The sequence below is a fragment of the Mytilus edulis genome, chromosome 2 (assembly GCF_963676685.1).
Source record: "Mytilus edulis chromosome 2, xbMytEdul2.2, whole genome shotgun sequence".
NCBI lineage: Eukaryota > Metazoa > Mollusca > Bivalvia > Mytilida > Mytilidae > Mytilus > Mytilus edulis.
The window spans coordinates 22,532,035-22,556,318 of record NC_092345.1 but is presented as its reverse complement, the minus strand read 5'-3'; the positions used below and the strand labels follow the sequence as shown (position 1 = coordinate 22,556,318).

At 32.4% G+C, this 24,284-nt stretch overlaps 2 protein-coding genes across 2 annotated transcripts in view; both read left to right on the top strand.

The window, feature by feature from the left end:
- Window positions 1–686: 686 nt before the first annotated feature.
- LOC139511742 (sperm-associated antigen 6) lies at window positions 687–8,330 on the top strand. The gene is made up of 9 exons (XM_071298787.1): window positions 687–850; window positions 1,649–1,911; window positions 2,473–2,656; window positions 3,128–3,333; window positions 3,691–3,864; window positions 4,400–4,552; window positions 5,732–5,923; window positions 6,432–6,694; window positions 7,265–8,330. Exons 1-9 carry the CDS (start codon window positions 826–828, stop codon window positions 7,326–7,328), a joined length of 1,524 nt encoding a protein of 507 aa, XP_071154888.1. The 5' UTR covers window positions 687–825; the 3' UTR covers window positions 7,329–8,330.
- An 8,668-nt stretch (window positions 8,331–16,998) lies between these two features.
- Window positions 16,999–24,284, top strand: part of LOC139511735 (polycystin-1-like protein 1) — a gene marked incomplete in the record, with an annotated part of 223,869 nt that continues 216,583 nt past the window's right edge. The window contains 2 exon segments of the mRNA XM_071298777.1: window positions 16,999–17,109; window positions 19,962–20,130. Coding sequence (XP_071154878.1) covers window positions 17,061–17,109; window positions 19,962–20,130 — 218 coding nt within the window.

Genomic DNA, 24,284 nt, shown 5'->3' with positions numbered 1-24,284 from the left:
CTGGGAATTCCTTTTTTCGAATTTTGGGACCTCGGGATTTCGTGTTTTTCAGCCCAGGATTTCGTATTTTTAAGCCCGGGAATTCGGGATCAGGACCCCTCCTACCCTCCCTCATCTGAGCAAGCTACGCCACTGATTTGTCTGATTGTCTTTTTTTTATTTTTACATTGTAGCCAAGGCGTTGCCAGTTTGTTTTCTATCTGTGAGTTTGACTATCTCTCTGGTATCTTTCGCCCCTCTTTTAATAAATTGGGACAAAATGACACAGGTCGAAAGAGAATCGAGGAGTAACGACTCAAGGTGCGAACTTGAATTGGGTCGAAATGACCCCCAATCAACCTGATGATATTCTATGAACAGTAATGTTGTCCTTGAAATTAATGATTATGTACAATTTTAATGTGTTCGATGGATTTGCAATGTGCCCTATATTTTAAAACAAGACGAATCTACCTGTGTAACAGCAAATAAGTTTCTAAAAGATAGGCAAGGCCGAAATCTACTGAGCGCAGACATATTGATGTACTGCATAAAATAAGTATTCAAAATAAAAGAAAATCATTATAAAGAGTTAAAATAAAATATCGAGAGGTATTCTTTTCAATCACATTATATTTATTTTTGTATACAATTTCTGATTCATAAAATTCATTTATTATTGTTCAATCAAATTCGTTGATGTATTTACTGCTCATCTGTTTTGTTGCCATACATCCCTGACAACACACAAAGTAATCAAGGGAAACAGCCTGGCTAACACCAAAACACACTAACAGGTTATTCAGATTGAAATAAAGTAATTAGGTGAAAACAACAGAAGACAAAATGAGTCAAAGACAAGTGTTGCAAGGTAAATGTTTATGAAATATTTGGTAACAATATATCTATCTTATAATTATATGTTGAAAAAAAGATCAAAATCCTTTTACAGCAGCCAACATTTTTACTTTCATGCTCTGCATTTCCAGTGTAAAATAAATGTGGTAGATTTAGATGAGACAATGTCCACCCCAAATATTAAATACAGTCAAGTGTGCAAATTTGATGCACCTGTATCATCAATTGTACATAGGTATACATGGTATATAGGAAGGTGTGGTATAAGTGCCAATGAGACAACTCTCCATGTACATTTTTAGAAATCATCTTATATGACAGATATATTTCATTATAAAAAAGTAAAATAAACTACTGAACAAAAGGATTATTGAAAATAGAAAGTCAAAATGGAAAATAGAAAGTCAAAATGGGAAACAACTGCCTTAATTGGCACAGGCATTTCCTTGTCACCAAAATGACCAAATGGTGAATTTAACTAGGTTTCATAGCTAGCTAAACCTTGGACTTGAATGGCAGTTGCATATAATTCCAATATATTCACAAAAATGTGTGAACAATTTTAAACAGAAAGACATAATAGGTTAAAATGTAAAAAATTATGGTTTATATTGACATGACATTAATTGAAACAAAAGGTGGGAAACAAATATCTGATCTTTGGCAAGATATTTCATTTAAGTCTAATTGGGATATTCAAACTGAATTGGTCACTGTTGTCCAGGGAACCAATTGCAAGTTGTTAAAGATACCCTGGTTAACGGCTATTAAAAGGCTCACAAAATGACATATCTTTGAATTGTAATTTCAGTGTTTGAGCAGTATCAGAAAGCAAGAACTCAGTTTGTACAGACTGTTGCTGAACTTGCAAGTCGACCACAGAATATTGAGACATTACAAAATGCAGGTGTCATGTCACTACTGCGACCTCTTTTGTTGGACATCGTACCCACAATCCAACAAACCGCTGCACTGGCCCTTGGTAGACTTGCCAATTACAATGATGACCTTGCTGAAGCAGTAGTCAAAGGAGACATTCTTCCACAGTTGGTCTATTCTCTTGCTGAACAAAATGTAAGTTGAAATTTCAGGGAAGTATCAGATGAAATAGAAGGAAATGTGATGAATTTGTATTTGAGCAATAGATATCAATGTCTGAGTGTGTATTATAGGGTACAGGATTTTTTTATGATATACAATTTGTTGGCTTTATTTGTACCTGATTCCAATTTGATGGTCATTTCATTTAAAAGTCGCATCAAATTTTTGTTATTAGAATTTTACTATGGTGTATGTTACAAACTTTTTAATTTTTACAGTTTAGTTTACGTGTATGATTTGTGGTTAAAAAATTTGGACATTACATTCTTCTGTCAACAATTCAAGTTCAAAATAATCTGAATACAATGTTATTACAACTGCAATGCTTAAAAGGTGAGATATGTGATTACATATCCATATGCATTGTTAGTATATATGGTCTATTGAAATCCCTAGAATATTTTTTTTCAGAAGTGAAAGCTAAGTGTTAACTGTCCAGTTTGTACATGTACAAATGTAGGTATTCCTGGTATCCAATTTTGTATTATTAGAATTAGGCAATAATGATTTTAAAATAAATCTTTTTTTTTGCAGAGATTTTACAAGAAAGCAGCTGCATTTGTATTAAGAGCTGTAGCCAAACATTCTCCACAGCTAGCTCAATCTGTGGTAGATTCAGGAGCACTGGATGCCTTAGTGATTTGTCTAGAAGAGTTTGATCCTGGTGTGAAAGAGGCTGCAGCCTGGGCATTAGGTTATATTGCTAGACATAATGCTGGTAGGTGACACATACAAATATTTTATAATATACAAAAATTGATTTTCATATTGCATCATTCTGTTCTCTTCATACACACATTTAAATTTGTAAAACCCCAAAACCATATTTATGACTAGTTTATGAATATCATATTATTTGAATGAACCAAGTTATATGCTGTATTACAAAAAAATGTAAGCTGTTAAAAACTATAGTGCATTGTGTATGCCATACCACAAACAATTGATGTTGGTTAGAACAATACACTAATAGTAGTCTGCTTTTAAATATGAACTTACAAATGTATTTGTACCTAAGTTCTTCTTAGTAAGTCAATAAAATCTTTCATAAATGAGACTTTAATGAACATTAATGTATCCATACAAGAATATTGGGAATTTGTATAATTTTAAATATATTTACTTCTTTTACATGGCAAAAAATGCAATATAAAGATTTTTTAACAGTATAATTATATAACTATTTCAGAACTTGCCCAGGCAGTAGTTGATGCTGGTGCTGTTCCTCTATTGGTTCTATGTATACAAGAACCTGAGCTTTCTCTGAAGAGAATTGCTGCTTCAGCTCTTAGTGACATCTGTAAACACTCTCCAGAGCTGGCTCAAACTGTAGTAGACGCTGGAGCTATTGCACATCTGGCTCAAATGATCCTGAACCCTGATGCTAAACTCAAGGTATGATTGTGAAAAAGATGAACTTTTTAAATCTAGGTTCAATTACAAAAAATGGCTGTAACCTTACAAAAGTTTTGGTTGACTTTCAGAAAACCATTGCATATTATGTGTATAAATCTTATTATTGATATTTTAAAACTACAACAGAGATTAAAAATATTATAAGCCCCAAAAAGAAGGAAAAGGTAAGTTTTGGCATTCTTTTTGATAATTGAAGTTGTAAAATACATGTATATATCAAAATATTTCTATTGTGAATATAACTTTAAACAAATTTGTTTTTGTTATTCTCGACTTTGTTATTGTACATGATATGATGGCATTTTCTAATGTTCGCTTTATTTTTTATTTTTACAGAGACAAGTATTCTCAGCACTAAGTCAGATATCTAAACACTCAGTAGACTTAGCTGAAATGGTTGTCGAGGCAGAAATCTTCCCAGCAGTACTGACATGTCTAAAAGATCCTGATGAATATGTTAAGAAAAATGTTGCAACACTGATTAGAGAAATTGCTAAACACACACCAGAGGTGAGTTAAAACAAATATTCCATATTATAACAGTAAAATTTAGCTCAAATTGAAGCTGTAAAGAAGTATAAAAGAAATTCAATTAGAATAGATTTAATAAAATTACTATAAAGAAAAGTAGATATGCATGTGGTGTACATGTACAATTTAAGTGTTAATGTGACCACAACAACAAAATATAAAATTCTAGTAGACGTAAAGTTTGATTAAGTCTTCATTCTTTAATAATAATTTTCACACCAAGACTGACCAAGTGTCCAAATGAATTCAGACAAATTGTAAATGACCAAACACTGAGATAAACATTTTCTGCCATCAACATTAAATTCCTAAATAAGAAAAAAGAGAGAAAAATTACACCATTAAAATATGTACACTATATATCCTCTAAGGATATCTGTATACTAAGTCAAATTCTGTGTATCTGAGTGGAACTCAGACTTTGTGATTACTCAAACTGGTTGTCAGATTGTCTTTTTTAGAGAAAATTCTCCAAATTATCTCCCTTTAATTTTTTTATGTATTTATTTCCTAGCTTGCCCAGTTGATTGTGAATGCTGGAGGAGTTGCAGCCGTTGTTGATTATGTAGGAGAATCTAAAGGAAATGTTCGATTACCAGGAATTATGATGTTAGGTTACGTAGCAGCACATTCAGAAAATCTAGCCAGAGCAGTTATTGTTTCAAAGGTATGTCTTTTGTATGATAATAAAAGTCTAAAATTTTATTTAAGGTGGTACCAAACACCTTGACTAAAATTTATTATGCAGCATAGGACAAAGTTGGTTGCATGGTCGCCAAATGCGACCAAAACCTTGATTGGGCGATTAGAAATTGTCAAAGATGGATTATAGTTACTGACCAATAAATAAATCATTGGGCGAGTGCATTATTATTCTCAAAATCGTAATTACTCCTATAAATAAAACACCCCAACTTCGGAACACTCATTTTTTTCAGAAATCCTCTGGTCACATCGTTAAAACGTACAAGTGCATTAGAATATTAACATGGCGGATGACAAACACATCGTGATATTGCTTGTTTAGTGGGTCAAATAAGGTTTTACTGGCAATGGTGGTCGCAAGACAAATTATGTTTTATATAAGATAGCAACAGTTGTTGACAGTAAAATCTCATCTGACCCACTAATCCAAGCAAGGGCAAGGGAATTCTGAAAAGAATTCCAAACACGGATACAACTGAGAAGCTGTCAAAATATTTTGCATATGAGTGTGGATAGTAAACCCCCAAGGACAGAAACAAGTGATAAGAAAATATAACGTTCATAAAATGTCTTTTGATTTTGCTTTGCACTGACACTTTGGACTGAAATACAAACTTTTGAAATGACTGACCGAATAGAAAATCGCAGAAATTCCCCGTACTAATTTTAGATCAATTTGCAGAAAACTGTTTAATTTTAAACGCAACAGCAAAACTTCTTCAGAGAGTGATAGGTACGTTATCGACAAGTTTTGATTGTTAAGAATTAAGAACATCAATTTATATTGCTTTTTTGTCATTTTTTATGGCTCAACACGGAGCTACCAATTTGCATTTTGGGCCTGTGAAGTAATTTTTAAACTGGCCCCAAAAAATCTGTCCTTTCACTGTTATGCTTGTTTAATTTTCATAAAAATAATGATATGTGTTGTCTCCCTGTAGTGTTATATATATATATATTTAAAGTTTTTGAAAATATATATTTTTTATCATACAGTTCTCCAAGTTGCAAAAAAAAACAAGTCAATAAAGTCTGATGTAATTTGAGTGTAAAGCAAAGATGATAAGTAGTATTAGTAGGCTTTGAATATTTTCAAAAGAGACACTCAAACTCAACTTTACCTTTAACAACCTTATTTTAGGGAGTAACACAGCTAGCTATAGCACTATCTGAGGAACCAGAGGACCATATACAGGCGGCAGCAGCCTGGGCATTAGGACAGATTGGACGTCACACACCTGAACATGCCAAGGCAGTAGCACATGCTAATGTATTACCTAAATTGTTACAATGTTATTTAAGAGCAGATGCATCAGAAGACCTACAGACAAAGGTAATTATTTTTATCTTTTATCTCAAATTGTGGTATTTGGTTTTTTTCCTGAATATTAGGAGTTTGTGTTATGATTAAGTAGACTAACTTTGGTTTTGAATGTTTGCTTTATATACATACATGTATCATTTTGTAATTACTCACACTTTTTACAATATTTCATAATTAAAGTTTTATGAAATATTCTGAAAAAACAAATAAGTTATTGTAATATTCAAGCGGAAAACCTGTTTTATATATAAATATATAAAAATATAACAGAACAAAACAAAATAAACTTCTGGTCAACAGGAAATCAGGTTAAAACATCCAAGCGGAAAACAATAAGCATTTATCTGATTTCTTACATTTCTGCAGTTCCTTAAAAGGGTATACGTATATGCATTTTTCTTTTGTTCTTTGTCTTTCAGTTAAATAAAAGACAAATATTCAAAACTCATAAGATACAAATTAAAGTATCAACAATTTATATGTATTTAATGAATTCATATTTTTGTTATCATTGCAGAGCAAAAAAGCACTGAAAAACATTCTCCAAAAATGTGTACATTTACCAGCACTGGAACCATTACTGCACGATGCTCCACCAAATATACTGAAACATGTTGTCGGACAGTTTAGTAAAGTATTACCACATGATTCTAAAGCTAGGAAATTATTTGTCACAAGTGGAGGACTTAAGAAAGTACAAGAAATTAAAGCTGAGCCAGGATCGGCACTGGCTGAATATGTTAACACAATCAATAATTGTTATCCAGAAGAAATTGTCAAGTAAGTATCATGTTAATACATTCAATTGTGAACTTGATAAATAAGTATATGTAATATATTCACTTCATTGAAGTCAAAGCATAGAAACAGTTTTTTGACAGTTTTCTTTATACTAAAGCAACAGTGAGATCAACAACATGGTGTTAGACTTCATATATATACCTGAAGTTTCAAAATATTTAATTGAGTTTTTAACATTTAAAAGATCAGGAAGAAATATAACAGAATCCTTGAAAAAAATAATTGTGACAAAATAAAATACACCAAAAAAAACAACATTATAATAAAAATTAAATGGAGTGAATTCATTAGAAAAACAGGGCCTGTAATAGAAAAAGCTGTATCTCGCCATTAGCAAGATGAAAAAAATACCTCTTTACATAAATGCTAATATACATTTTAACCATATATTAATATAGACACTTAAAGATGCAAATGACACAAAATCCGTATGATATTTAGGCTTATCAATTAGTATATTTTTTTTTATAAGTAATACAATTCTACCTCAAATGCCATTTTATTTTTATTATTATTAAGATGCCTAATAATTTGCTTCTGTCTTTTCAGATATTACTCCCCTGGATATTCTGAAAGTCTTTTGGACAGAGTTGACCAGTATCAGCCACACTAAGAACATAGACATCAAATTACATTATTTTCATCATTTCATATATTCATTTTCATCCTGTGTTTGATGTATACAATTGACCAAAGCAAGGAAAGACAAACTATCTATGTACTGAAGAAATGTTTAAATTGTTGCTTAAATGTGTAGTGTTGATAATATTGAACAAGTTAAAGCAACTCAAATGATATTAAAAGAAAAAGCTGAGAAAGAAGTTTATCATCATCAATCAGATAATTTAAAAATAAAAAAAAAATAAGTGAAAAGAGACTTATTATTCCTTTTATCAGTTCATGGTATATAAAGACACTTAAAATTTAACAGAAAGCCTTTTCTTAAATAAAAGTATTTAAAGAAAATAAGAAAATATACTAAATGGGTGGAGACGGAAAAGGGGGAATGTTTTTTTAATGTATTTGTTAGTTCTAGGGGCATACAGAATTGATAGAAACTGCTCACTGCATTCATGTTTTTTCGTAACCATCTTATTTTGACCATGAATGCAGAATTAAACAGGAGCTGGTGTTATATTAAACAGTTGCTATCATTTGATAATTGATGAAAAAGAGCAAAGCACATAACAAGATATTGACATGCTACAATCATTGCCAATGGCTACAGAAACATTGTCAACTAGATATGTTATATGATATTTTATTGAAGTAATGCATTTGTAAATTGCCAATGCATTTGAATTAAGTCTCTGACAGAAAAGAAGAAACAATCTTATCCAAACAATTGACTCCATTTTAAAAAGAAACATCAAGTTTGCTTTATAATAGTACTGAATTCAACAAAAAAATAGATTGTAATACGACAAAATGAGACTTGATGGAATCATGTTTTTATATGTTTTTAAAATTTGACTAATGTTGTTTGGTGATAATGATTATTTATTTATTGTAAGTACTATCAGCAAACAAAGCATCTGTTATTTGTTGGATATTTTATATTATACTTGGAAGAATAACTATATGATTAAATTAAAATTACAAATTTTTAGACTAAGATTAGTTTTATTTATTTATCAAAAGATAGCCAGAAGGTTAAAGTGATACTAACCATTCTATTTATGTTGAGCCTGACACTTCGGTTTCAGAAAGCTTGACAGAGATAGTAATCCGCCATCAGCGACAATAACAAACTTCCTTAAAACTATATATTTAAGAAAGTGGAAGACCTGGATGCTTCATATTTGTAAATAGATGCCTCATTATATCATATGGAGTTTCTGTCTGTCATATGTCCATTGTCCTTGGCCTCATTTCACGGTTCACTGACTACTTAAATAAAAGTTTAAATTTTTTGTAATGTTAATTTCTTATTATGAGTAATAGGATAACTTTATTTAGTTTGTGTGTACCTTGCTATGTCTTCATGTCTGTCTGACAGTTTTCATCTGACCTCCAATTGTGTTTCAAGGATCAGTGAACAAGGTTGAGTGTTCATGGTCAAGTCCATGTATTAGATATTATAAGCAATAGGTCTACTATATTTGATGCATAGATGTCTAGTGGCGGTTCTGGGGGTTGGTAACCCACCCTTCTTTTTTGGACAATCAATGCATTTGAATGGGGACATTTAGTTGGAACCCCCCCCCCCCCTTTTTAATCCTAGGTTAAGACCCCTCCTTAAAAATGGCTATATCCGCCCCTGATTTCTGTCTGCCATGGTTCTTCTGACTTTGATTTTCATGGTTTATTTGTCATTGTTTTAGTTTTTGTCGAGCCTGCAACTTTTGTTGTAGATAGCTCGACATAGGGATAGTGATGCGGCGGCGGCGTTAGCTCACTTCTTAAAAGCTCAAGATGTTGCTCATAGAATATTATTTACACATTGAAATTGCATGTTTACAACACTAATCAACCAGATGCTCCGCAGGGTGCAGCTTTATACGACCGCAGAGTTCGAACGCTGAACATTGGGGCAAGTATGGATTCAACATTCAAGCTTGATACGGTTCTAAATTTGGATTGTGATTAAATAGTTGACACAACATAGGTTTCTGACACATCATAATGCATGTGGTCTAATAACTTAAACTTAAAAACTTTAAATTTTAAATGGGACATTACCTATTATGGTCCAATTACTCCAATATCCAAAATCTAAATACATGGTTAGATTCAGCATATCAAAGAACCCCAAGAATTCAATTTTTGATGAAATCAAATAAAGTTCAATTTTGGACCCTTAAGACCTCAATGTGGACCAATCTGGTAACCAGCCCAAACATCAAAAATCTAAATACATGGTTAGATTAAGCATATACATGTATATAAAAAAAAAACATATATACAATTTTTGTTGAAATCAAATAAAGTTTAATTTTGGACCATATTTTGGACCAACTTGAAAACTGGGCCTTTAATAAAAAATCTAAATACAGGTTTAGATTCAGCATATCAAAGAACCCCAAGGACTCATTTTTTATTGATATCAAACAAAGGTTAATTTTGGACCATGATTTTGACCAACTTGAAAACTTGTCCCATAATAAAAATTATAAGTAAATGTCTAGATTCAGCATATCAAAGAACCCCAAGGATTCAATTTTTGTTGAAATCAAACTAAGTTTAATTTTGGACCAACTTGAAAACAGGGCCAAAACTCAAAAATCTAAATACATATTTAGATTCAGCATATCAAAGAACCTCAAGAATTAAATTTTTGTTAAAATCAAACTTAGTTTAATTTTGGACCCTTTGGACCTTAATGTAGACCAATTTGAAAATGGGACCAAAAATTAAGAATCTACATACACAGTTAGATTCGGCATATCAAAGAACCCCAGTTATTCAATTTTTGATGAATTCAAACAAAGTTTAATTTTGGACCCTTTAGGTCCCTTATTCGTAAACTGTTGGGACCTAAACTCCCAAGGGTGACTTGGGAATAGAAATATGGTCACTTGGTCTTCTCCGACCGGCAGTAAAACACTAGCCGAATAGGGCGTCCGTTTGGCTGTGCGGGACGTATTAAGTTCGCAGTCACATCCGGTCAGAATGGGGACGTTAAATCCGATGTCTCGTGTAAAGAGAGTGCGACGCTCTATGCACGTTAATATTCCTTGCAACAACTCTCTGAGGGCCCGTAGGTGGCCTGTTGCAAGGCAAGATTCGTTAATATCCCTTGCAACAACTCTTTGAGGGCCCGTAGGTGGCCTGTTGCAAGGCAAAATTTCTGTCCATATCCAATATACAAAAAAGATGTGGTATGATTGCCAATGAGACAACTGTCCACAAGAGACCAAAATGACACAGACATTAACAACTATAGGTCACCGTACGGCCTTCAACAATGAGCAAAGCCGACACCGCATAGTCAGCTATAAAAGGCCCCGATAAGACAATGTAACTAAAACAATTCAAACGAGAAAACTAACGGCCTTATTTATATAAAAAAAAAAAAATGAACGAAAACAAATATGCAACACATAAACAAACGACAACCACTGAATTACAGGCTCCTGACTTGGGACAGGCACATACCTAAATAATGTGGCGGGGTTAAACATGTACCTTCATTTTCCAGTGGCAGTTCAAATTTCCCCGACCATCATCACAAATGGCCTCTATTATGACAAGACCTACTTATTGTATTTATTTTGAACTTGTTCTCGTCCTGAATATGCATGAAATATTTGTCACTGGACGTTAAGCAACCAACAATCAATCAATCAACAAAAAGTCCTAAAATCAATCCCAACCTTCCTTTTATGGTCATAAACCTTGTGTTTCAATTTCATAGGTTTCTATTTACTTATACTTAAGTTATGGTGCGAAAACCAAGAAAACTGCTTATTTGGACCCCTTTTTGGCCCCTAATTCCTAAACTGTTGGGACCTCAACTACCGAAATCAATCTCAACCTCCCTTTTGTGTTCATAAACCTTGTGTTTAAATTTCATTGATTTCTATTTACTTATGCTAACGTTGTTGTGCGAAAACCAAGAATAATGCTTAATTGGGCCCATTTTTGACCCCTTATTCCTAAACTGTTGGGAACAAAACTCCCAAAATCAATCCCAACATTCCTTTAGTGGTCAGAAACCTTGTGTCAAAATTTCATAGATTTCTTTTTACTTAAACTAAAGTTATAGTGCGAAAACCAAGAAAATGCTTATTTGGGCCCTTTTTGGCCCCTAATTCCTAAACTGTTGGGACCAAAACTTCCAAAATCAATACCAACCTTCCTTTTATGGTCATAAACCTTGTGTTTATTTCATAGATTTCTATTAAAGTTATAGTGCAAAAACCAAAAGTCTTCGGACGCCGCCGCCGCCGACGACGACGCCAACGTGATACCAATATACGACCAAAAACTGTTTGCGGTCGTATACAAAGTGAGATGATGACAAACATTATATTAGTATTTGTTTTTTAACCTCTTACATATATCCTTTCTTAAACTTTGTTGCCAACAAAGGTTTCAATGCCACCAACTTGGCCAATATCCTTCATCATAAATCTTTTCACTCGAAAATACCTCCCTACTCTAAAGATCAGTCTGTACATATAATTCTTATGCCTATATCAAATCAATAATTTATAAATTGCACTCAAATTTTCAGCACCTAAGGTTATCCCTATTTTTAGTGGGGTTCAACACCCCAATAATCAGACACAAGCTGTAATTGAAAATTTGCTTCATATATAAAGAAATGGAAAAGACAACACTTCCCATGTAAAGGGTGAGCTGGCTATTTCCTAAAAAAAACCAAACAACACTATTCTAAAAAGGAATTTGTTTGATTGATTGCTGATTTCTATACGTACAGTGCCCAATAATGTATGCAAGTTAAAGACGAAAGCATATCAATTATTAATACAAAAGGCATGTCCTGTATTGAGGGCGGAAAATTTGGACTGCCAATAATTTATCCATGTTACCTACCATACAGACAGACATAAACAGCACCATACAATCCTTCCATGAGGGTATATTGGAAAGGCATAGAAAATCAGATTTGGCAACGCAACATACTGTCATAGAAAAGATGTTCCATTATATATGTTCTAAATATGGAATGTTAGTTTCACTGGAAAAATAGTTACGTTACGTTATCCTGACGAAATAAAGGTTATATATGTTCTAAATATGGAATATTAGTTTCACTGGAAAAATAGTTACGTTACGTTTTCCTGACGAAATAAAGGTCATATATGATATTTGTTCCAAAGTGTAAGAGTAAACAACTGGTCACTGTTTCTATCCAAAACAAAACAGGCAAAACCAAGAGACAGTTATACCTTGCACCCTTGAGTCGCCCAAATGACGAAGAATTTATTAACTCTCTACGTCTACCTGAACTAACATCCTTCTATTTTCTGCTATCTATTACCAACTGTCTTATACAACACGAACATAATCAAAACTATACTTGCAGCAGTCCTTATATCGACTTGCATTGCAAAATCTCAACTGCAACGCTGTGAAAATGACCAATAGCATGCATATAACAGCTCAGAGATAAGAAACGCATACTGGACATACCTTGAAACTATGACCTTTGACATCGACATAAAAGAACCAGACAAACAATGTTTCAACAAACAATCCAAAAAGCTTTACTCATACATTAAAAGCAAAAAAATGAGAAGACCGGCCTTACGAAGTAAAGATCAGTAAAGGTACCCTTCAAACATATCCCTCTGAAAAAAAACATCATTAATAAGCACTTCCAATCAGTTTTCACATCAGAAATAAAGATAGAAATACCAACAAAAGAACCTAGTTCAAACCCTAAAACGAAAAAAATAAACATCAGTCGAGAAGGAATGAAAATATAACTTTTTTATATAAACTAATAACAAATATAAACACCAACAAAGCTACAGGACCAGATAATATTGTTGAAAATATAAAGGAAAACCTCTAAAAAACTCCAGATATTCTTACAAATCTCTAGTCTAGAAACAGGTCAAGAGTACCTTCAGACTGGAACCCCCTTTTAAAATGGCTGGATCCGCCCCTGCCCTTTAATCAGCTTAATAATTAATTATCATCCTCTGCAGAAATTAATCTTCTGAATTCCCAACTGCATTTGCCATTTAATAATTTAACAAATAAAGATAACCCCCCACCTTCAACAATGACAAAAACACACCAACTATTTAAATAGTTATATTGCAGGTTTAACACATTTTGGGGCATTAGAAAAAAATATAAAGTAGATAGAGAGAAACTTTATAGAGCAAACATCGTCAGCATATATAGTGAAATCTACAAGAAAGACAATATGGTCTATCTTGACAACAATAAAAAAAACTTTAAAAGATAGGTAGGAACAGAATTCACTATCTCTAATAGGAAATCTGCTAAAATGCTGCACTTGATGTTAAAAAACCACGACCTATTAGTTAAAATGAAAATTTGTAACCAGGTGAACGATTCTGGTTCTTGTGCTTCTGGCGTATATAACTAAATTTAGTCCTGGTATCTGTGATGAGTTTATTTACAACCACTGGGTCGATGCCACTGCTGGTGGAGATTTATCTCCCCGACGGTATCACAAGCCCAGTAGTCAGCACTTTTGTACTGACATGAATTATCATTGATATGGTTATATTTATAAATTAACTGTTTACAAAATTTTGAATTTTTTAAAATTCTTATTAGGCTTTTTCTACCTCAGGCACAGATTACTTTAGCTGTATTTAGCAAAACTTTTAGGAATTTTAGTCCTCAATGCTCTTCAACTTCGTACTTTATTTGGCATTTTAAACTTTTTTGGATTCGAGCGTCACTGATGAGTCTTTTTTTTAGACGAAACGCGCGTCTGGCGTATATACTAAATTTAGTCCTGGTATCTATGATGAGTTTATTGGTTGTCCATCTGGTATAAGTAATTTCATTTTGTATTTGACCTTATTTTTATTGATGACTTAAGCAGTATAAATCTTCCCTAAGATTAAAGAGACTACTACTAACTGTCAATAATAAATATTTTTCTGTTAAGTGAAATTTGGTATGCAGTTGAATTAACATAACCAAATCTCGTTCCATAGAGATTGTTGGGCACTGCCCTCCACTTTCCTTCCTCAGTCATAAAGAGAGATTCGTTTGCTTCTAAGTACTAGTACGCATATTAAACTTATCGATCCTTTAAATACATTTTACCAATTCAACACTGTAATTAGATCATTGAATATTGTTTTAATTGGTATTAATATTGATTTTGTCATCAGTAAATTAAAAGCAAACTAAATATTATTGTCATATGACTTATATACATAAACACATTCATGGATCTTCAATCTGTCGATATCTGTACTCGTTAGGTCTTGGTTTTCTCTGACTGTTCATGATATTTTACACTAAATCCATTGGCTGTTGGATGTGTACTGATTGATAATTTAGTCTTAGATGCATAATTTTTGTCGAGCCTGCAACTTTTGTCGACATTGGGATAGTGCTCCGGCGGCGTCGTAAGCTTACTTTTCAAAAGCTTTATATTTTAGAAGGTGGAAGACCCGGATGCTTCATACTTAGTATATAGATGCCTCATGTTACGAAATTTCTGTCAGTCACATTTCCAATGTCCTTGACCTCATTTTCATGGTTCAGTGACTACTTGAAAACAAAGTTAAGATTTTTTGTAATGTTAAATTCTCTCTTATTAAAAGTAATAGGATAACTATACTTGGTATGTGCGTTCATTGCAAGGTCCTTATGCCCGTCAGATAGTTTTCACTTGACCTCGACTTCATTTCACAGATCAGTGAACAAGGTTAAGTTTTGGTGGTCAAGACCATATTTAAGATACCGTATAAGCAATGGGTCTAGTATGTTTGGTGTATGGAAGGACGTTAAGGTGTACATGTCCAACTTGGTTGGTCCCCTCCGTAAAATATCCAGCATGCCTTCGGAATATACAAATAATTGTCAAGAATTTCAATAACAGCCGGGAAACAGACTTATGTCCAACTGGCAGGTGTCATCTGACCTTGACCTCATTTTCATGGTTCAGTGGTCAAAGTTAAGTATTTGAATTTTGGTCTTTTTATGCAAAACTTTATGCAATAAATCAACTATATTTGGTGTATGGAAATATTTTATGATCTATATGTCGGTTGCTCAGATTTAGTTAGACCTTCACCTCATTTTCGTAATTCATTGCTTAGTGTTCAGTTTTTGTGTTTTGGTCTGTTTTTCTTAACTATAAGGAGTATATTTGTTGTATGGAAGAATTGTTAGCGGTACATGTCTCATCTGAGCTTAACCTTATTTTCATGGTTCCAGGCGCGGATCCAGAGGGGGGGGGGGGGTTCCGGGGGTTGGAACCCCCCTTTTTTTGGCCGATCAATGCATTTGAATGGGAGCATATAGCTGGAACCCCCCTTTACTCTGGGTTGGGAACCCCCCTTTTTAAAATGGCTGGATCCGCCCCTGGGTTCATTGGTCATTTTTTAGTCCTCTGGGTTAATGTTAAGTTTATGTGACAGTTGTAATAAAGCTTTATATTTAGGACCTATTAACATAATATTAATTAAGAATTGAATGCTTCTTTTTGTAAATTCATTGGGGTGTATAGCGTTGACCGAAGTACATTTTGTATGAAGCGCGGAAGCGCTTCATTCTAGTAAAAATGTGCGCACGATCAACGCTTTTACAACCCTATGAAGTTACAAAAAGAAGCATTCAATACTTATAATTACATTTTTTTAGCTATGATCAAGAAAAAACGAATTTTATATTGTTTTTATTCACCTGTGCACTTTATTGTGGGACCACGTGTTATCATGAATGAAAAGTTTTATTGAGTGATACAATTGCTTACGGAATAACACGTGATGTGCTGTTAGCTAATCAGAATAAAGTATTATAATGAAACATACATCTAATGTAATTATTGGTTAGTAAAGAAGGTGAGACATTTCTTAATTCAGCGTGTGCACTCTTGTTTTAATACTATATAGGTTGTAACGTTAGTGGCTTTAACTAGCCGTCAGTAACTGCGAGTACTCTTAGATCTATATTCAGAACTCATCAATATATGTAAAAAAAAATATATATATTTTTAACTGTTGTGGGACTGACTTAATTCATGATTCTTCAATTATTTAGTCTTAGAATTAATATCTTAATTTATTGAACCTTTTTGTCTGGTTACGCCTTACCTAACTAAAGATGATTGAAATTTTGTAACATATTATGTCTTAGTCCGAGATTAATTTACTCTGACGTCCAAACAGCCGTTGGACGTCAGAGTAATCTCGGACTACATATAATATGTCTCTGATACAACGGATAGAAAAAAAAAAAGAAAAAAAGAAATTTTAATCATATTAAAATCATATTCAATATAAGACAAGTACCGGCTCCCTATACCCTTTTAGAAATTAAAAGTTATAATCAAACATTTTATAAAAATATTCTCTAGCTCTCAAACTAGGAGTGCATACGTTTTCTGAGAGTGCATGTACAGCAAATTGAGAAAATCGTGCTGCTGATGTTAGTCGACGCACACACCGGTGCTCTTACAGGTACCGCATAAAAGTAGTGCACTGTCGAAGCGTTTGTAAATATTGATAAACATTGTGTCTATAAACAGAATAATGTTCCGTTTTTACACAGACATAAAAATAGATTAAATTTTGAAAAGTCAAGCTTTATAGTCCCGAAAAGGGGACTGAACGGAAGTTCAAGTGTAATGTTATGAAAGTTGGTAAACTGAACTATTTTATAAAAAAAAGTTACAGAGTTTGAAAAGTTATGTGACGAGACATGATTGAAGATGAATATTTATTTATGTTATTGTTGTCTGCTATTTGTTATTGCTACAGGTAAAGAAATCAATCAAAACTATAACATCACGTGATAAAATTGACTAAAAAGAGAGTACTTACTAATCTATCTAATTTGTTAGCTCCCACTTGCACTTGATTTTGTAAACATTATTCTTCAAGATTAATAAATTGCTACATTTGAAAGTAAAGTAAACTAATTAATCGATAGGTTGATAAATACAATTAAGGTCTGTTAGGTTATTAATATACACATATAAAGGAGAAATAATATTTTAAAATTTCAAACATAAAAAAGTGAACTACAGTCAGACTTTAACTGTTATATCAGCATCCCAAAACATAGGGGCATCATGCTTCAGAGATGATCAATATTTTTTTCTCAAAAGGGGCCCAGGCTCCCTGTAAAACCCTTGAAATTCGTCTCTGATGTTTACCAATTATAACATACATGTATATACAAATAATAGATAAATAAACATTAATAAATAAGCTTTATTTAGAGTCCACATAATATACAAATAAGATCATAACATGAGATCACATAAGCTCTTATGAGCTATTTTAACTGACATTCAAGACCTTACAATACAAAACATTATACACATCAATAAGTTACATAATACAAAATGAAGCACTGTAAGCATGGTGGTAATAAGCAGATTATAAGCATGTCAACATTTAAAGCTAAAGCATACTATTTAGGTATTACAGCTAAAAGCATACTACACTGTAGGTATTAAAGAAAATTTCGGACCAACCATACAAATATTTTGCACCTTAAATTTCTATTTCAAAAAACAATGGCAGACATTATCTGTTAACCGAGCTCTGTTCTTTACCTATTAATAAATTGAATAAAATTTTAGAGGATTGCAACACAATTTCATATTGCAGTCCTAAGTATGAAATCATTCAAATTATAATGGCATAATATTATTCTCAACTGTTTCCCAAAATTGATCGCCCTGAAGATCATAAAAACATTTTATTAAAATAAAGTATGTCAATAAAGGTTTTGATTTTGTAAATATTGCCAGTATTTTTAACGACCATTCTGTTAAAGACCGAATTCCTGGATATTTTGATAATACTGAACTCCCTCTTATTTGTTATATTTACAAGAAATCTACCCGGAAATATGTGTTTAATTATAGCCAATTGTGTAAAGATGTAGATATCATTGAAAAAAACACCCATGTCATGTAATTGCAGTAATTCTGAATACACTTATGGCCCCATTTCTCATGGCATAACAGGAGACCTTAACATCGTTCGCGACCAAGAGTTAAAATCATTCCTCAGTAAAGGACCTAAATATAGTCACCCGTCAATTATTAATTGGAATGAGTGTCGTTATATCATCCACGACTCACTTCGTACCTACTGTTTGAAATGGGTAAAACGTGAAAAAGCTGATAAAAATCATTGGACTCTTTTTTTTAATTCAGTAATTAAGATAGTTGATATTCAATTACAACATTTTAAAGAACATTTTACTCTTAACAACAACCATAAAAACCCTATTTTGCGTATCAAACATAAACTTAAAGAACTAGCCAAGGAATTTGTTTTTGTCCCGGCTGAGAAAGCTGCTAATAATATCATTATAGTTTGATGTAAATTTTATATTGAGGTTCAGCAATTTTAAGGAAATCATGAATTCACCAACATTCCAATTGACTTCATTTTCAGAAAACAACATCTGTAACAAACACAAACTTTTAGCTACTTCTTTACAAGCAGAACCAAATACAATGAATGTCCCAACTATGTACTGGCTTCCCAAGCTACACAAAAAACCTTACAATAGAGTTATTTCTTCTTCAATCCATTGTTCCACGACTAGATTGTCTATTCTAATTACTAGTACACTAGGTACAATAAAAAATCTGATTATAAATTGTTCAAATAAGGCCTTTGAAAATAGTGGAATTTATTACTTTTACTCGATAACATTTTTGTTTGCTTTGGGGATTCTGTATATCGTCAAGATATTGAAATTCCAATGGGACTAACTGTGCACCACTTATTGCAGACCTGTTTTTGTATTGATAGGAGTTAATAGTTATGACTAAAATAAGTAAAGACCCATCGAAACAACATTTGATACAAAAATTTAACAATACTTTTAGAAATTTATACTGTTGAACTTACTATTTTATGAACCGCTTAACACAAGGGGATGATGCAAGCACACAGTCTTCTGTTTCGCATATTTCTGTCATATTTTCACAACTATATGTTACAGTCTTATGCTGAGCAATGATACAAAAACACTATAAGAACACAAAAAGACTTAATGGATATGATTTTGGTATAAGAAGAAAAATAAATTAGAATTTAAACCACTTAGGTGTCCTTATTTTCAGTTGGGAGGACACCGAGAATGGCACTAAATGTTAGGCTGAGGTATATAAATTTGGATATTAAACATTAAACTGGTACATTTTAGAACATAAACCTTTATCACCTGGTACAAGAAGGTACATGTATGTGTCAAAAAACTTAAGTTACAAAAAACCTGTTCTAATATAATTTATACAAACTTACATCTTGTACACAACATATATATTTATCCCGACAAAACATTTTGAAACCAGTTATCTATGTTTTTAAAAAATATTTTCATGGGTATTTATTGAGGAAATGTATATATAACAAGCAATAAGGAATGTTATTTTGCACTTGATGATATCTGCATACTTATAAGAAATATGTGCGGATATCAGTCAAAAGCACAAGGAACTTTCTGCGTCAATACAACACTGGAATGTCCTCTCAGGGTCACATCTGATGTAAGAACTGAAACACAGTTTTGTCTGCCTGTTTTAATTTGTCACAACTGTTACATTTTGTAATTGAATTTAAACCAAAAACTCTTTTGACAGGTCTATCTGAAAATGGTAACTGGTATCAAGGATGTTTCTCAAGTAATTCCAGTAGTATTGATTATGTTGATAGTACAGATGCAGTCACCAAATTACATATGAATTTATCAGAAGGACAGCCCCAGAATGAGGTTATAGTGGAATGTAGTAGGAGATGTAAAAAGGAAAGGTACAAGTATTGATGATCTACTGGGGATTAAATGATATCCGTTGGATACCAATTTTTCGTGGATTTCTTTGGCACAGAGGATCCACAAATTTAAATGTTCAACGAATTAGAAATTTTTTAAAGGCGAAACCACGAAATCTAATATCCACCAAAATGCAAGTTTATCTCAATTCACGGAAATTGGTACCCACAAAAATAAATGAATCCACAGTATTTAGTATATATAGATATATCTTCTCACATTCATGAATTGTTTAATTTTGATTAAAGACGTTTTGTTAATAGCACATGATGATATACCTTAAAACATTCCAAAAGTTACCCTGTGACATGAAAAATGATACAAACCAACCATTTTTTTTTAGCAATTTATACATGAGACATTCACAAGATGAAACAAAATTAACATATTTAAACCATTGCTTATAACTTATGTCAAACTTGGCTGGTCTTGTATATCAAATAAGATTAAAGTAGTTAAATATCTGTTAAATTTTGACAGATTTTGTCACGTTTGATTCAATTGAATTATGTCCCTTTGAGCATGTAAAAGTGTATGTTACAATGCAAGTCCCAAACCAGGAGCCTGTAAATTTAAGGTTGTCATTGGTTCATGTCTGACATATTTGTTTTTATGACCCACTGTGGGGTATTATGTTTTTCAGTCTGTTTTGTCTGTCCATGCATCTGTATTTTTGTTTGCCTTCCTGTTGAAGTTTTTTGTCAGGGAAATTTTTGATGAACATGATGAAGTTGAAGTCCAATCAACTTGAAAATTGAATATGGGGATAATTACTCCCAAGAAGGAAGAGGGGGGGGGTATTTTTATGCCCCACCTACGATAGTAGAGGGGCATTATGTTTTCTGGTCTGTGCCTCCGTTCGTCCGTCCGTCCGTTCGTCTGTCCGCTTCAGGTTAAAGTTTTTGGTCAAGGTAGTTTTTGAAGAAGTTGAAGTCCAATCAACTTGAAACTTAGCACACTTGTTCCCCATGATATGATCTTTCTAATTTTAATTCCAAATTAAAGTATTGACCCCAATTTCACGGTCCACTGAACATAGAAAATGATAGTGCGAGTGGGGCATTCGTGTACTATGGACACATTCTTGTTCTTATTATTTTAAGGGGTTCATATCTTTTCTTCTTCAAATTTTTTAAGATCTTTGACCACATTTGTTTTGTGTCAGAAACCTATATCTAATATATATACTGTAAATAAAAAATTTGATCTGACACAATCCAAATTCAGAGCTGTATCAAGCTTAAATATTGTGTCCAAACTTGACCCAACTGTTCAGGGTTCAACCTCTGCGGTCACATCAGACCGCTCAGAGAAGCATTTTTATTAGAAGACAATTGAAGTGAAATTCTAATGTTATAATTAAGGAAAATTCAACACTAGTTATCCATAAATGTCATCATACAATGTATATCATGTAAATATACGTAAGATTTTTAATCAAAGTAATTGCTGCAAAATGCTATATCATAGTATTTTAAAAAAAAAAGCAAGACAAAAAATGTTACAAATCAAACTCTACAAGCAGGATGTGTAACTTACAGTATAGTGAGCATAATTATTTGTTCATTTGTATTATATAGTATACAAGTTTGGTATGATTGAACATGTTGAAATAGATGCTTACATAAAAGTTTTGGTTTTAATGAATGGAATTAAGCTAGGTTTATATCAAATATTCCAATCTATACATGACGCCCTTTAATAATCCCAAGGTAATATTTAAACTACCATCATTTTAAAACTTATTAAAAGTCGAAATATGAGAATTCTTTAGAGGCATGGAATATGAGAAAATAATAGGAAAATTTAAATTGTAACTTAAGATCCCAATTTATTCCGTGGTATTATGAATGTAGCCTGTGTAATGAATATTTCATTGTATGCAAAATGTAATCTCTGTATGCGTCACAGCATGTTTTGAATGAAATTTCATATTCTTTCTCAGGTGAAGCAATTTTGAACTTGTATTAAAATCTCCCAAACTTAATCAGAAAATATTATTGAATAATTAAAAAAAAGTATTAATTTGAACTATTGAAAAATTTGTATATATACCATGTACAGAATTGGTCGGGTAAAGATCTAAGTACCATCGCAGAAAAAAAGTGTCATTAGATTTTTGTCCCATTCAGATGACAGATGTAAGTAATTTTACATTTTTCTTTTAGTAGATAATATATGTCATCAAGGCCATGATTTGAAATTGAAGTTCAAAAAATGTAACATTGTTACATATATATAATCATGTGACAATGATAATTACAATGTAGTTTGGGATAAACATTAATGAGACCCCTAGCAAAAAAAGCCTTTATATTTTTTAAAAACAATTTCATAATGCCTTGAGTTTAAACGTGTAAATTTTACATTAAATGTTTATTTTGCCTCTTGGCTGGTGTAGGTGGGAAAATTATGTTAATTCTTCTACCTTAAATCAGTTTAATGTTCTGAGTAATGTGTTTAATAAATGAGTGAATATAATCATATAGCTAATGCAATGATGCTTCTAAGGGAGTATTTTAAACATGATGGTTAAAGCATCCCATCAAACTGTACATAGTCACTTTTGACTCTTACCTGAAGTAGCTATCCATGTAGATACTCAATATCTAACAATCCTCATTTAGTATAAGGATGTATCTGGGGGAGCAGATGAGCTTTCCATGCTAAAATAGGTTGTTTTAACCTACTTATACATTTTACAGTCAGGAGTCTACTTCGTCAAAATTATCTCCCCATTACGCCAGTTCATTTTCACAATCGTAGAAATGGAAGCCATTGTAGGGATGACGCGCTACCAATATTGCTCTTGGAAACCGATAAATTTATCCACATTGCACCATTACGATCCTTATATGTTAGTTGTATTTTAAAAGACAAATGTATCAACTAGCTAATGAGCATCAGTTAATAATCTTGTCTGCATTGATTCAACTTAAAACTATTGTCTGATCGGTTGTCAGGTGGAATTTTCGAAATTTCATAAACATTAAAAAAGATTCTAATTAAATATTTCGTGGAAGGGCAGACTAGATTTTTTTAGTGTATGAAGACTATAAACCCTAGTAATCACACACAAAAAATTAGAATTTTTCGAAGATATGCATTATCATCATCCAACTTGAAAGACTGTCGTCAAGTACTTTCAGTAAAAAAATAGCTATTCGAACACACCTTCTCTGTTTTTGTGACTCATTAGATAGGTATTTCACTTGACCCATATATTTCATCTTTTAGTACTGTCATTCTTTTGTATTATAAAGTCAACCTGTAGCTTTAATATATAAAAATGATAGAATCTGAAGCGAGACGATGTATGAAATATTCGTACTTTGTACGATTCAAGACAAAATACTCAACTCAAACACGCCCTAACATAAAAAGGTGCATTCGATTTTCTCTTTTTGTTACCCATTTTTTGGAATTTTTTCTTCAGTCACATAATGGAAGGGCAGACACGAAAATTATTGAACTAATAGATTGATATGTTTTCCGTCCGTGGTAATTTTTTCATAAAAATCGGAGGTTATGCATTTTCTTCATCCAACTTGAAAGATACCCATGTCGTTGCCTTGATATCTAATTGTTTGCTTAACTATGTACTAGATAAATTGAAAACTTATGCAAATGGTGTTTTTAAAATAAAACACCTCGTAATTGAGAAGAAAACTGCAATTTTGTTTGTTTCTATTAACTTTTAAAAATTTGGTCACTATAATAAACAATACAGTAAACATTTATCGCCTTCTCTAACAAAGAGCTTCGATTATTTTGTTCTATTTCAACCTGGTTTCCAACTGTTTACACTTCATCGAATTCTATTGTTTCAGAGTAATGCTCCTCAAATTATCTCACTGGATATAAGTAATTTCAAGATTGAACATTATAATGTGAGACTGTGAGTTCATTTTGGAGAAATACATTCTTAGTTGCAACCTTATTTTCTGCCCATGAATGTAGGTTATGTGATTTTCTTTGTTGTGCCAATAGGCAGAGATGCATATATATATATATATATATATATATATATACAACTCGTCTAAACATCAACCCAACAATGTTAGATCTGTAAATTTGCTTTCGCAAATTCGATGGATACATCTGTTGTAGGGTTGTCACTGACACAGACGTA